The following is a 15,631-nucleotide window of genomic DNA, read 5'->3' on the forward strand; positions in this document are numbered from 1 at the left end:
GTGGCAGGCATGAGTAAGCATTACATGCACAAAAAAGCCACCGAAGTTCTCCAATGAACTGTGGTGTTTATAAACCAGCATTTTGAATCGGAATACCAACTCTTACATATTTTTAACAATGTTGCCTGCAAATCTATTCAGTCTGTCAGAGTAGCCTATGAAAAGCTGCTTACAGAATTGTTAATTTCATGTTAAAGATGGGGAGATCTCTCTCTTAAAAAGGGATTAAAATACCTGCTGAAATCGGCAAAACTGAAGTCCCTTATTGCTTTTGTCATTCTTTTTTAAGTCCTAATTTAATTATTTGGGAATTTGTTATCAATAATGGTAATACACTTTAGAAGCATATGATCAGTTAAATGTGCACTTGAGTATTAGAAATCAAATGTTGAATATTAATATTTTGACCACAGTTACTCTGACTCATCTAAACAAAATTGTACACAATCACACCAGTCTACCAATAACATACAGACCTGGTTCTTAAGGGGGAGTGCAGCCCATCCAGAATGGATTGAACCCCACCTCCTCAGTGAGATGGCAAACAGCATCTCCATGTCCTCTGGCCATAGTATAACATGCTCTTTTATCTCTCAAAGGGAAAATATGAAGAGGTTTTCCTACATAATGAAATGGCTTCTGAGCAAATCAGCTCTGCTGAGACCTTGCGCTATGCACCCCCAGCTCCAGAGGCAAAGTCAACTTTGCCAAGAAAACTCCATGTGAGGAGCCGACCTCTATCCCAGCCCACCATCATCCGAGGAGTCACTTACTATAAGGCCAAAGATGTTGAGACGGAAAATGACTTTGATGAACGTAAGTTGTGGTTCAAAACCTTTCCAAATGGAGAAGGCTACAGATCTGCATTTTCAGAATTGCTGCCCGGCAGCTTTACGTAATTTTCATTAATTTTATTCTGTTTATATTGTTTTGGATATTTTTTTTTTAACTGTAGAAGGTTGAATGTTACTGTCTTGATAGGATACCAGTTTTTAAGGACTAATTGAAAAATGGGGGCAGAGGAACGAGGCGGTGAGTTGGCCTGAAACAATGGGAAATTCCAAACTGCTGGAGAATTAGAATCTTGGAAGCAAAAATAGTTATTCTAAACAATTGAATGCATGTAGATGGGTCTCAGCTGTGGCCTTTTGAAGTCAGAAAGGAGAATTTCACACACACACACACCCCAGTATCAGATCTTGGATTTCTTACCTTGCTATTGCTGCAACATAGAGAATGTTACAGTATGTGTGGCGTGAACCAGGATCCTTTTATTTTTGGAAGGGGGGGAAGAGTAGATGAAATTTGATCAGACACAGCCTGGGATTTAGGGATCTAGGGATCAGTGAAGAATTTTCTCCCATATGGTCCCAGGTTGTGTGTGGTTGTGTGTTTGTCTTCACCTTGCTGTAGAAATCATTTGGCGCCTTTTGCTCTAAAAGCCCCTTTCCACAAGGCACTTCTGTTTCTGCCACTCTGGTGGCTGGATCCTATAAGGGCTGGTGACAAGTAGATGCTTCCATCTCATAGCAGAAGAGACAGATGGCCTAGATAGTCTCTGGAATTCATCCCAAATCCAACTTGTAATTCTTTTGATCATATTTCAAAAAAACACCAATATCTATGTTGTAGGCTTCTATGTGCATATAAGTAGCTAGATGGGAATTGTGCAGATAAGTGTTTCACCAGCCAGTGCTATGTGTGCTTGGCCCAGTCACCAAAAGGTGGAATTCGGCCAATCAGCTGTTCAGGAGGGGGACCAGGGAGGCTGGATTCTAGCATCTTTGCTCCCCCTTCCCTTCCCCCATCAAATATCTGATCAGTGGGATTCCATTTTTTTTAACCAACTCTCAAGTGTACAGTCCAAATTGGGGCGAGAATCTGCACAGTCATTATTTTGGACATTTAATATTAACATGGAGCCTGATTCCCAGCTTTTGAACTCCTGTGGACTGAGTCACACATTGTTTTCTTTAGATGCTAACCCCTAAGATGAAGCAATGGGTAAGAGATGCTTATGGGAATGAGATGCAAAGAGAAAACAGAACATTTAAACTTGTACACCAGGTAGGCCTCCCAAGAGAAGCAAGGAATTTGTTTCCTGTCATTTGTCTAAGGATACCCAGTTAAACCAGAGTTCACCATGTGTTTCTGGTACTGGCCCAGTTTACCCCAGTGTGATAATGGTTTATTGTGATCATGCCTGTTTGTCTGTTCTGCTAATGCACAAGGGAACATCGGACGTTGCTTTATACTGAGTAAGACCAATGCTTCATTTATCTTCATTAATCTTTCCCAGCATTACCTGGAGGTGCCAGGGATTGATCCTGGGACCATCTGTATGCAAAGGAGATGCTCTACCAGAAACCAGAATCTGTAAGTCAAGAACAAACCTTTGTACAGATCATGGTTTATGCTGGTAGCAAAACAAACCACAGTCCCTGATTCGGATGTAACACTAAGCCAGGGTTTATGGTTTGTTTCCAGAGTGAGCTAGCAAGGAGAAGGCAAATAGGCCAGAAAGGCATAATCACACTAAACTATTTCCATCCATACTGTGTTCATGAGGGAAGGGTGAATCCCTCTTTTTGTTCTGTGTTTTCAGCAGAGGATGAGCTTTTCAGTGGTGACAACCCAATTGATATGCTGATTGAAGACCAGCTTTTGCAACACAGCTACTTGCCAAATAGTCCCACGAGAAAGCAGCTGTCTGTGGAAAAGCCACTTATGCACCAAAGCATTGAGCTCATAAAGGAACCTGCCACAAACACCACTCCTATTGGAAAAGAAGCCTCTGCAACCACTGCTGCAGGGATAGAGCTACTGCCGACTTCTGCCATTATGCCTCCCTCTGTTGAACCAACACCAGTATCTACCTCATCAGATCTCCATAGTAGCAGCAACCATTTTGCAGTGGCTGCGGAGCCCACAGCAACAGCAGGAGTCTCTTCAGTAACTAACTCAGCGGAAGAGGGTGCCACACGGGCCATGAAAACAGTGGCTCCAACTGCCACACAGGCTTCCACAATCATAGCAACCCAAAATGGAACTGCCACAAGGTCACCAGTGGTCAGAGTAGCCACAACAGATTCCCAAACACAGGCAACAGCTGAGCCTACTTCTGCTGCCACAACCAAAGCTGTGACCTCTCCGGCCTCTGCCAACCCCAGTCCCTCAGTCACACCCACACAGGGCCTTGATGAGGAAGATATCAGAAATAGCATTGGTGAGTTTATTTCCTCCTTGCTTCCCATTTATACTGTTTTAACTTATGACCACAGTGTTACTAGGGTGGTCCTAGAGGGGCTGTGCCAAGTATAGAAATAAATGGTTATAGCACTTGCCTAGGATGCATTTGGCAGACTGACTAGAGGGTTAACAGGGCCTGTAATGTTGTTCCCTCTAATACCAAACTTGATCACACTCAAGCACCTATCATTGTGGAAGAGAAATGGACCTACCTAAAAACTAGGTGACTTCTACATATTTAGGGGTTTCCTTAGGAATGCAGAAGTATATTAGTTGTAAATTTAAAGAAAACAAAAATGGTCCAGAAAGGAACTATGAATTTCCTGGACCTACAAAATGTTGACAAAAGTTAAGCCATGGAATGTTGAAGGTGTCAGTTGACAAGAGGAATGGGTGGGGAGGGAATTGAACTGGTTAAGCCCCTGATAGGATCCTTTAGGTGGGGATTAGGTCCAGGGGAATGCTTCCAATAAAAGAAGTACAAGCTGTCTTTCTGCAAATACTGATATCACCAGAAAGATGTGTATGGAAACACCAGCCTTCTCTACCCAACCTGAAGAACTATTGAATAAAACAATTGAACCTTAAGTGGAAATACAGCAACTAGTATTAGGCTGGGCATTATAGCATTCAAGGGCTGGGACCACAGCTCAGCAGCAGAGCACGTGCTTGGCCTGCAGGAGGTCCCAGGTTCAACCCCTGGCACCTCCACACGATCAGGCAGTAGGTGATGGGAAAGATGGAGAGCTGCTGTCAGTCACAGTAGAAAATACTTATCTGGATGGACAAAGAGTCCGACCTAGGACAGGGCACCTTCCTGTGTTCCTGACGCTTTTCCAATAGTGGTCTGAACTGCCTGTGTAGAATGGTGCAAAAAAGACACCGTTTACGTCCAGTGCCCAGCCACATGGATCAGATCACAGAAAAGCGGTTCTCACGGGGCTGTGATAGAGGAAGGACACCGTTCTGAAGATACAAAGATGGGTGGCAGGGGATGATTGGTTAGAAGTTGGTTAGATGGTTGGTTTTTCAGGTAAACCGATGTAAAACAATGGCACCTAAGCCTCCTTTTGTTTTCCTCAAGGAGCATGTGCTACAGCAGCTAAATAGCATGTTCTGTTAGGAACACACTCACAGGGAGGGAGGGAGGGAGGGAGGGAGGAAGCGAGCCCCTCAAATCTGAAGCTGTAGTGACGTTGCTTTTCTGCAGATTTATGGATTCTGACCTTTCACACAACACAGAAACCAAGGCCTTGTGCACACTAGTGTCCTTAAAAAGCAGCGAAACGGTTTTGTCTGGGTGTGGTTTGACATGAGCCTGCATCAGGCTGTGCACATTTGGTTCATTTGTTATTGTATTGAGTCCATGTACACAAGCGGACGGAGCAGGGCGGTGACGATGACCAAACAGTTTTGAAATCAATAGGACAGCCGACTTGTTTGTCTCTCCCTTCTCCTTGCGGAAGTCCCCGGATCTCGCTTTTAGGCAAAAGGAGAAGAGCAATGCTTTCTTGCTTTATCTCTTGTGACTCCATGCTGTCCTCTTATTAAAGTTTCACAGTAAAAAAAGGTGGCAGCTAAGGTGGCGAGATGGTTTTGGAGCCTCTGAGGGAAACAGAAGGCGTACAGGAGTCTCCAGCAGAGGACACTTGTGAAGGGAGCCGTCATTTCTACCCCTGCCCCCCCCCCCAAGAAGCCGCCACACTCCCTGCTGTGTGCTGGCAAGGTGGCCCCCACGGCTCCCCTTCCCGCTTGGCGAGAGTTGTGGGGAAAGGCCGAGGTGCCTCCAGCCCTAGTCTCTTTTCTCCTGCTGTCTCCTTTCCTCAGCACCCGGAGGAAGCTGCTCGCCTCCCACCTCCAGCAAACAGTTTTGAAGTCCACATGAAGCTGGTTTAAAGGGAAAATGCATCTGAGCTCTAAAATCCTGATTTTGGAGTAAAAGGGGGAGGAGTTTGACAGACGTCGTGTCCCCCCAGATTCACAACACAGCATAACTACAAGCGTGTCTCTATCCCAAGTGTTTGTCAGAACTTTGGATCAGAACAGGAGGGGTGAATGAATAAGATGAGGTTTGAAAACTCCCTACCCAGCACTATATGGGGAGATTTCAAGAGGAAGTAAATGGGAAAAGGACACCTTTCCCCCTTCCCACGCTTTATAAACATTCCTCCCAACATAACAACAATACGGGAGGGTGGGGATACATGTGCCATAAAAAAAACTTCAGGAGAAAACACAAAAAAGGAAGTATCCAAAATGTGGAACAAAAAAGAGAAATTTGTTTCAAAGATTTATTGTTGAATACGCCTGATCAGTTTCAGCACAATTGCCGTTATCAAGGGCTGATCTGTAAAAAATTGTGCTGAAACTCATTGGGCATATTAAGCAATAAAACGCTGCATGGTTTTGGCATCTTTGAAACACATTTCTTTCTCAAAAACAACAACACTACTTCCTTGTGCTTTTGGGGAAGGCTTCAGATGCGTGGGGGAAGGCAAGAAGATAACTCTCCGGAAAGTTGTGTTGTGGGTCTCTGAGGCGTCCTTCCCTGGCTCTCCCTGTCAGGTTCCTACCTGCTCGTGGTTACTGCCTGTCTCTAGGCACCACCAGGGACTCCACCAGTCCGGACCGCACTCTCTTATGGTTTACCTATCCGCTCTAGCACAGATCTCAACAGATCCCCCTGCTAGGCATCCACCAGTAACGTCCCAATACTAGTATTCCCAGAGACTCTGAATACTGGTATTGTTATTCTCTTCACCGCTGCCGCCATTTGTTACAGTTCCCCTTCAGCCTTGGTCATTACCTTATCCTCCCTTCTGGTCTGTGAAACCCCAGCCAAGGATCAGGCCTTTGGTAAACCAAATTAAGTATTTATTACAGATAACAAAGCTAACAAGATTAACAAGATTTCTTCTTAAGGCACATAAGCATATGGTTTTACTCAATACTAATCCGAACTCCACCCCCCTCCTTCTCCACTCTCTCCTGGCAAACAACTCTCTCAAACCCCACCAAGCAATCCACTCTTTCTCTTCTCCCCCCAGATTCCACAAGTCACCACCTCACATTCACCCAGATTTACCTGTCATCCTTTCATTTATACTGTCAGCCATTTTAAACATTCAGCCAATCATCAAGCATTCTATTGCCCATTCACTCCCCCTCCTCTTTCACTACTTACCATGTATACTCTAAACAACCAGCATTTACCATATATACACTAATATATAGGAACATCACAGTCTCCACTTAAATTTTTCTTCCACCGCATATATGAATGGGCGTTTAAGTGCCTGGGGGATAAGTAGGATTGCTAACTCTGGCTCCCTGGGTGGGGACAAGGAACGAGAACAAATGCGCTGGTGGGTCAGGGGTGGAACTTGAAGGAATTTGGTGCATTGGGCACAAAGCCAAAGTGAAACTTGCCAGATTATAAGCCTGATAGTGGATCATGGACAGAGCTAGACAGAATCTGAAGCCTAGCTTTTCAGGCCGCAGCACTGCATACCTGACAAAAGGTGATCCGACTGACAGACCCATCCAGCACTGGTTGGTTGGTAACCAGATCTTGAGCAGACAGACCTGAGAGTTTACCTTTGCTTCCTGCCACAGTTGTCCTCTGTTATTTTGAGAACAAGCTGGTGTAGGCCAGGTCGCCCCCAGCCATCACTCCTTAACTCTGCCTTGGAAGAATATGCTGAAGGCTGCTGGCAGGTGTATATTAAGCTTTTATGGTTGTCAGATGGGAAAACCATTACGAATTATTTTAAAGAAAATGATACTGTTGAGGTCTCTACTATGATTGCACCTTATGATTGCAGGGATGCTATGAAGGCAGTCCTTGGAGGGGTATGCATCAAGGAGCTTAGTGAGTTTAGGAAATAGAACAACCTGGAGGCAAAAAAACAGCAAATAAGCATTAATTTTCTCTTTTTGCAATATAATCAGATGGGCTCTAAGCAGATTTATAAGATTTGTAATGCCTCTTCTTGCTCTTTTAAAAAGGCCTGGACTTGGGTCTGTGACCTGCTTTAGGGCCAGTGCTCAGTTCCCAAGTTTTGTGGACTGTTAACTGGCTAACAATGAACCTGTCCAGAAAGGTTTATGTCTGCAACAAACCCTCTGTGTCATGCCATCCAGTTTTATTAATAAATGTTTAATAAGGTATTTAATAAGCAGTTTAATAACCTGCTTTGTTGCTGGCTGTGCCCCTCAGTTAGTAATCACATTATTAGCCAGTTCCCATACCGGTGCTAGCTATGTTATGGGGAAAAGCAGCTAGGGAGGTGGATGGCAGGGGAAAGGTGTCAGACGGGGTGAAGGACTTCCCTTCCCTTCATGTCACTTCTCTGCTGTAAATCCCCACCAACTCTATAGCTTCCCAGAAGCAACAAGCCACACCCTCCCAATTTCAGCTGCCCATTTGCAATAGGGAATAATACTAGCTTAAAAAAAAAGTTGTTGCAAAGATTATTACATTGTGGAGTCCCTCAGAGGTCGATTTTGTCCCCCATGCTTTTTAACATCTACATGCAGCCTTTGGGTGCCGTCATCAGGAGTTTTGGAGTGCGTTGCCACCAGTACGCTGATGACACGCAGCTCTATTTCTCCTTTTCATCTTCTACAGGTGAGTCTGGATGTGCTGAATCATTGCCTGACCGCGATAATGGACTGGATGAGAGCTAATAAACTGAGACTCAATCCAGACAAGACTGAGACACTGTTGGTGAGTGCCTTCCCTGCCCACATGGTGGATGTTCACCCTGTTCTAGATGGGGTTACACTCCCCTTGAAGGAACAGGTTCGTAGTCTGGGAGTTCTTTTCGATCCTTCCTTGTCTCTTGAGGTGCAAGTGGCCTCGGTGGCAAGGAATGCGTTCTACCACCTTCGGTTGGTAGCCCAGCTACGCCCCTATCTGGACAGGGATGACCTAGCCTCAGTTGTTCATGCTCTGGTAACTTCTAGGCTGGATTACTGTAATGCGCTCTACGTAGGGCTGCCCTTGAAGACAGTTCAGAAGCTTCAGCTAGTGCAAAACGCAGCAGCCAGACTGCTGACGAGGACCAGCCGGTCAGCACATATAACACCTGTTCTGGCCTGTTTGCACTGGCTACCTATTTGTTTCCGAGCCAGATTCAAGGTGCTGGTTTTGACCTATAAAGCCTTACACGGCGTGGGACCGCAATATCTTGTGGAACGCCTCTCCTGCTATGAACCTACCCGGTCACTTCGCTCAGCATCTAAGGCCCTCCTCCGGGTACCAACCCATCGAGAAGCCCGGAGGACAGTTACTCGATCTAGGGCCTTTTCTGTAGTGGCCCCCGAACTGTGGAACAGCCTCCTCGAAGAAGTACGCCTGGCGCCTATGCTTCTATCTTTTCGGCGCCAGGTTAAGACCTGGCTATGCTCCCAGGGATTTTAAGCGTTTATGTTATAATTTTATATTTTTATTTTTTCTTTTGTTGCTGCTTGTGTTTATTGTTTGTTGTCTGATTTTATTGTTGATATTTTGTATTTTAACTTTTTTGTACACCGCCCAGAGAGCCACTCGCTATGGGCGGTCTATAAATGAAACAAATAAATAAATAAAATAAATAAAATTATTGAGATGTTGTAGTTGAATCATTTTGAACATTTCAAATGTATTATATGAAGTACTTGGGATTGTTATGCCTGCTATTATTTGCTGCTCTGCCTTCTTATCAGGCCAGTGCAAAGACACCTTGTCCACCATCTCTGGGCCTGTAACCCAGAACACCTACGGACGGAATGAAGGTGCTTGGATGAAGGATCCACTTGCCAAGGATGAGCGAATCTATGTCACAAACTATTATTATGGCAACACCCTGGTAGAGTTCCGGAATCTGGACAGCTTCAAACAAGGTCTGCTTTGTGCTGTATGATAGAGTGCCTGGCACTGGGGAACAGACTGAGTATTAAGGGATCAGGGGTGGATCCTGTTGAGTTGTCACAGAACATGGACATTTAGGAGTCTAGTGGGGCTGAGATATAGAGTGTTTACTGATCATAGGATGTTGATTCAGCAGTTTGATGCTGAGATGGGCACAGGAGCTGAAATCTTAGAAGCCAGTGAAATGGAGATCAGAGACTCCTATCTCAAAGAGTCAGTGCAGATGGTACACCAGAGATGGGGAACCTTTTTCAAACCAAGAGCCACATTCCCTTTTGGAAACTTTCCAGGGGCCACAAGCCAATAGTAGGCATGCCAGAGACAAAAGAGGGTGGAGCAATTATTGTAAATTTCACCTTTGTCCAGTAGACTAACATATACACCTCTCTCTATCCTCTGTCCAGGCAAGCAAGAGGCATTATTAGAGTTCAAGGACACATTCTAGCCAAGCAAAATGGTCAAGGAGGGTACCTGAGGCAACCGTGTGTGGTTCGGGAGGTGGTATAGCCCGGGGAGAGTTCCGAGGGCCAAACGGAGAAGGCTAGAGGGCTGCATTTAACACTGGCTGGCCAGTACTGAAGTAGATGGGCCAATGGTTTAATTGAGTATCATGCAGCTTGCTGTGTTCCTTTTTAAGTCTCTACAGGAAACAGGACTAGATTCAAGGACACTTTTCAGTTGATTATATCATCTCTGTCTCCTAGGTCGATGGAGTAACTCATACAAGCTGCCGTACAATTGGATGGGGACAGGCCATGCTGTCTTTAACGGCTCACTCTACTACAACCGGGCCTTTACCCGCAACCTCATCAAGTATGACCTGAAGCAACGCTATGTGGCTGCCTGGGCCATGTTGGATGATGTAGCCTATGAGGAGGAGATGCCTTGGCGGTGGCGTGGCCACTCCGATGTGGATTTTGCCGTAGATGAGAATGGCCTGTGGATTATTTACCCAGCCATTAATTATGAAGGCTTCAGCCAGGAGGTGATTGTCCTCAGCAAACTTAATGCCAATGATCTGAGCACTCGCAAGGAGACCACCTGGCGGACGGGTCTGCGCAAAAACTTCTACGGCAACTCCTTTGTTATCTGTGGTGTCCTCTATGCCATTGACAGCTACAGTAAGAAGAATGCGAATATCTCATATGCGTTTGACACGCACACCAACACCCAGATCATCCCACGCTTGCTCTTTGAGAATGAGTACTCTTATACCACTCAGATAGACTATAACCCCAAGGACCGGCTCCTTTATGCTTGGGACAATGGCCACCAGGTTACTTACAACGTCATGTTTGCTTACTGAGGACATGATGGGATCATAATGGGCCACTAGCACCTTTTTATATATAAATATTTTTTTATTGTACAAATCTGAGTAAATGAGGTTGTTTTTTACTTTTTTTTAAACAGTGGATTGTAGATCAGTCCACATGCCAAAGTCAAGCCTTTTATTTTGGACATAACCTTCCTTTTTTATATACTGAATATGTGTCCCATGAGACATTGGAAAATATTTCTTCATTAGCTGCCAAGTGCAAACTCTCAAAGGAAGCAAACCATCCCTTTGCCTTATTTTTGTAACACAAGACTTACACTTTGGATGAGAGAACCCCTAAAATACAATTTTTATAATAAAATATCAGTGTTAAAGTAAAATCAGAGTCCTGCTCACATTTCCTTCTGCCATTGCTTGTTTCTATTGTATTTGTCTAGTTGCACTGCATAGTCTGGGCAACAGACCCCATAACTGTTTAAGCTCCTCCCCAATTGGTGTCACTTGAATGAACCCAGGGTTGGGGAACCTGTGGTCCTCCAGATGTTGCTGTACTACAACTCCCATAATCTCTGACCATTGGCCATCATGGCTGGGGCTGATGGGAGTTGGAGTGCAACAACATCTGCAGTGCCACAGCTTCCTCCTGCCTGCTTGAATAGAGGATTTTTTAACAGAATTAACACTGCATTCCTCAACACACTTACTAGGGAGTAAGACCCATTGAACACAGTGGAACTTGCCTCTGAGTAAATCTCTATGGGGTGCATTGCGAGAAAGCAGTCTCGCTCCTCTTTCTGAGGAAACTCAGAAGGAGAAGGGTGGAGGCCATCTCTTGCTTGCTTGCCCCCAGTACTGGTACAACTTCTTCCAGAGGCTTTATTCAGCTGCTAGAGTCAGATTATTGTCCCCCTATCCCATGGTCACTTTTAGTGAAGGACTTTGTCAAAAGCTTTTTGAAATTCCAGATATATATTGTCTAATGGATCCCTTCTATGCATGTATGTGTGTGTTGATATATTAAGAACTGAAAAATAAAATAAAAAGCATGACTTTTCAGAAGCCATATTGATTTTTCAGCAAAGCTTTTTCGACGCAGTTTCTAATAATTCTCACTTTATAATACTTTCTAACAATTTACCTGGGGCAAAGGTTAGGCTGACATATCTGGAAATGCCTGGATCTCCCCTGGATCTTTTTAAAGTTTATTTTAAATAAATCAGTGTTACATTGGTTACCTTCCAATGCTCCTTTAGAGGAAGGATGGAACACTTCAGGCCCGGGCCACACCCCCTCCCTGACTCTGCTGCACATCCTTAAGTGCTTTTGCCTAGCTGAGACATGGCCTTCACCTAGGACAGTGTTTCCCAAACTTTCAACATGCGCGTACCCCTTTTAAGACATTGATTTTACCGGTGTACCCAACTTTCACAAAAATAATTGGGAGAGGGGTAAGGTATAACACATTCGTAATTCCTTTAATTTTATATGAAATGTTTGTAAAAAAAAAAATACAAAGTAAGTTATAAAAATTTTAATAATAGAAATATTTATATAACAAAAATATATATTCAAAAATATAGAAATAATTCATATACTAATAATTAAAATAACTATTATTAAAAAAAACATTCTGGAAATAAAGAGTAATAGCTTCCACAGCATTTAAATTTCTACCTCCAGTCATAGCGTTCATTGTTTTTTGAGATTTTTGAAGATCTTTGCACCTATTTTTGAAGAATTCTATAGGTTTGTCCTGGTATTCTTTATGTTTACTTTTGAAATGGCGTTTGAGGTTGGATGGTTTCAAATTCTCATTTGTGAGAGTTTCATAACAAATTACACACAGTGGAACAGGTTCCACCTCATCACCATTCCATGAAAATCCCAATTTAAGATAATCTTCACAATATTCGCAGGCTTTTTTCGTTTTCATTGCAGTTTGATTCTTTCAATGAACTTACAGATGGTTCACATCGTTTACTAATGTCATCTGATGGAGGTACATCACTACATTTTTTGTTATAGTTTTCAGTAGGGCTCGCATTTTCTTCATAGTTTTCATTTTTACGTTTCAAACTTCCCTTTTTTAGCCAGCAATCCATTATAAAGAGGCTTAATAAAATCAAAAAGAATAATTTTTATATTAAAATACACTACTTTTCAACAATAATTTGCTACAATCTTTAGATTACTATATTCTTACTTACTCAAACTGAAGACCTCAAAACCACCATTTTGATGTTGTAATGAAGCCTAAGCACTGCCTGGGTCAACAAATCACAAGCCTGGCTCCCCTTATTGGCTACAATCCTGAAAGGGTGGGAGTAGAGGCCAGAGCTTGGGGAAAAAAATTTTTTTTAAGTATAACTCCCATCAGCCCAATCCAGTGGCCATGCTGGCTGGGGCTGATGGGAGCTGTAGTTTAAAATAACTTTTCCAAGCTCTGGCTAAAAGTTGCTATACAGATCGGTTAAAAAACAGATTAAACAGTTGCGGGGGGGGCTGACATTTTGGTGTATATCTCGGGAACCAGACAACCTAGAAACGTAGTTGTTTTTTTAAATTGAAGTTGAGAGTCCGGAGATTAAGGTAAGTTAGCTGGAGACCAGGAGGGAACCACACAAAACCAGAAACTCCAGCTGAAAATCATGCAGCATGCAGCCGGTTTACAGAGGCAGCGCTTGCCTGGGCTGGAGGTTTGAATCTCCCTCTCTTTGGCTGCAGAGCGGTTTTCCCCCCATCCTGCCTGGGAAGCCACTCAGGCACGCAGCCCAAGAGCTTGCAGGGGATTCAAACCTCCCGCCTAAAATTCACAGCTGATGAGCGGGCAGGCCAGGCAGGATGGGGGAAAAAAAACGCTCTGCAGCCGAAGAGCGGGAGATTCCCCAAGAGGGAAGTGGCTGGCGAGATGGCTGCTGCAGGGCTGAAGATAGAGAAAAAACCCCACTTCCCCGCTTCCCGGTGTGAACATTTTTATAGTCGAGCATACGCATAAATATCTTTGTGGCGCCATCTGCCTGTTTCTAGAAGCATTTTTTGGTAGCCAAAGTCATTGCTAGGGAGTCCGAGTCTTATGAGAAACTGGAGGGATGCACGAAAAGACAAGGAATGCATTGAGAGCGAAAGAGACTATGCGTTGCATAACATCGGGATAAACCACTGTTATTATATTGATCTTCCCTCACATGATTGTGTGAGAAACTGGAGAAATCACAAGAACTGTATTTTCTGTTAAAAGAACACACACACACGTTTTTTGCCGCTAAAACCCAACGATAAAGTACAAAAAACACATTCGGACATGTACCCCTTGAAACCCTTTCGTGTACCACCAGGGGTACGCATACCACACTTTGGGAAACACTGACCTAGGATGATGCCTCTTACTTGCCTGGTTGAAGGATGGAGAAATGGGGGCATAGAAATCGCTGACTTTTCCGTGGCTGGAATGTAGCCTACTCTACCAATATAAGAGTTACATCCTTTGCTAAGATGAAGTTTTGCCTCTGGCCCTGCCCACCACTGGCATGCGGCCCCCACAAACTTGGGTCAGAAAAGGTCCCATACCCATGCCTCAGAGGGTGATTTTAGTGATGCATATTTCAGTTAAACGATCACAAGTTTACTAGTACTTATATTTGTTTCTGATTTTGCTTGGCATTATTGTATCTGTCTAGCGTTAGATTGTCAACACACATAAATAGAAGGAATCCAGTAGACCAGGAGTCACCAGTGTGGTGCCTATGGATGCCCATGGAGGCCTTCCCTGGCACTCACAGGGTCCCCTCTCCTGCTAGAAGTAGGTGTAAAGGAAGCATTCTATTGTAGCCAAACACCCTCTAGGGAAAGGGGGGAAGTAAAAATAAGAGCACAAAGACTAGAAAAGACAACAGAGATATAGGTGAAAATGTGAAGAAATTTAAGCCAACAGCCCCCCCCCCAACACACACAAAGAGGGGAAGAAATATCCAAACATACACTTAGAAATGCTCAGAAACACCAAAAAGCAAGGTTTGATAGAACTGGTCAAATCCAACTGTCACCAATAGCAGGCAGGGTTGGTCTGGAGGATGGGGCAATTCCTCCCCCTGGAGAGGTGATAGGCTTCACAGGAACCAGCATGTTAAGGCCAGTGAGAGGAGTCATTCCTATCAGGGAATGTCCTCAACCACCATCATCAGAGAACTAGGTTGCAGTGAGTACTTGCCTGTGGTTTGTATGTGATGCCCACAAGAGTTTCTTTAGTTTGCAAATGTGCTGATGAGCCCAAAAAGTTTGGCAGCCGGTAGTCACTACACACCTGAAGCTTCAAAGTCTCTCCTCACAAACTACCATGAGATAAGAGGGTTGTGTTAAGAGTCCTTCCACTTGCCAGTTAGTTGCAGAACTTCATTCTTTGCCATCTCTATTTGCCATAGTTCTTCAGATGCACTCCCTGAAAACAATGTCATGGTGTAGGTACACTGCAAATATTTTTTGTTTCTTTCCAGTTCCATCTTCCTTCAATATCTATTTTACATACTTGTTATCTAATAATCCTATTGCATCTGTGGCTGGTTTCCTGCTTCTAATGGGTTTAAGGACATTTTTATTACATCTTTTAAAGTTTTATTCCTCCCAGTCCTTTTCCTTACGTGGTTTGCTGAGTTTGGGTTTTCAATGTTTTTTACTTTGTGCAAGCTGCCCTCTTCTGAAAGGAAATCTTTTGTTGCCACCTTGACTTGCTATTTAACCATGCTGGCACATTTTTGAATTTGTACCTTTTCCAATGTCTGGTAACATTTTATTTGAATCTTCATTTTCTTAAGTAATCTTCAAACTTCCTGATGGGCTTTGACCCTCCTGGCTGTATATTTAGCTTTCTTTTAAAGTAATCTCTCTCTCTCTCTCTGTAACTTACCTTCTTTGAAATTTAATTTTGATCTTCCTGGACAAATTTTTACTCACGTTAAATTTAATAAGAGTGCCCAAACTAGCTACTTGCACCAATGAAGATTAAATTAATGTAATTATGATTCAGCACCATCTGTGTATGTGTTGACTATTAACACAGGCATAACACTAGTGTTTTTGTAACTCAAGTCAAAATCTCTTAACTGCAATAAGTGCTTGTCTCTTTATAGCACAGCATGATCCACCCAGTTAAGCATGTCTCAGACCATTTTTTTCCTATGGGAAGATGAAGTTTG

The 15,631-nt window shown here is 43.6% G+C and overlaps 1 protein-coding gene across 4 annotated transcripts in view; it reads left to right on the top strand.

Annotated features, from left to right (window-relative positions):
- Positions 1-11,573, top strand: part of OLFML2B (olfactomedin like 2B) — a 71,558-nt gene extending 59,985 nt beyond the window's left edge. For 2 of the 4 annotated variants that reach the window (XM_061584144.1, XM_061584172.1), the window contains exons 5-8: positions 600-816; positions 2,606-3,226; positions 8,959-9,135; positions 9,868-11,571. In XM_061584144.1, coding sequence (XP_061440128.1) covers positions 600-816; positions 2,606-3,226; positions 8,959-9,135; positions 9,868-10,469 — 1,617 coding nt within the window. In that variant the 3' untranslated portion in view covers positions 10,470-11,571. Of the gene's footprint in view, positions 1-599; positions 817-2,605; positions 3,227-8,958; positions 9,136-9,867 lie in introns of all 4 variants that reach the window. The other 2 variants (XM_061584154.1, XM_061584164.1) reach the window with 2 other exon arrangements.
- Positions 11,574-15,631: the final 4,058 nt, after the last annotated feature.

The sequence above is a fragment of the Rhineura floridana genome, chromosome 1 (genome assembly GCF_030035675.1).
Source record: "Rhineura floridana isolate rRhiFlo1 chromosome 1, rRhiFlo1.hap2, whole genome shotgun sequence".
In the NCBI taxonomy this organism is placed as follows: Eukaryota; Metazoa; Chordata; class Lepidosauria; order Squamata; family Rhineuridae; genus Rhineura; species Rhineura floridana.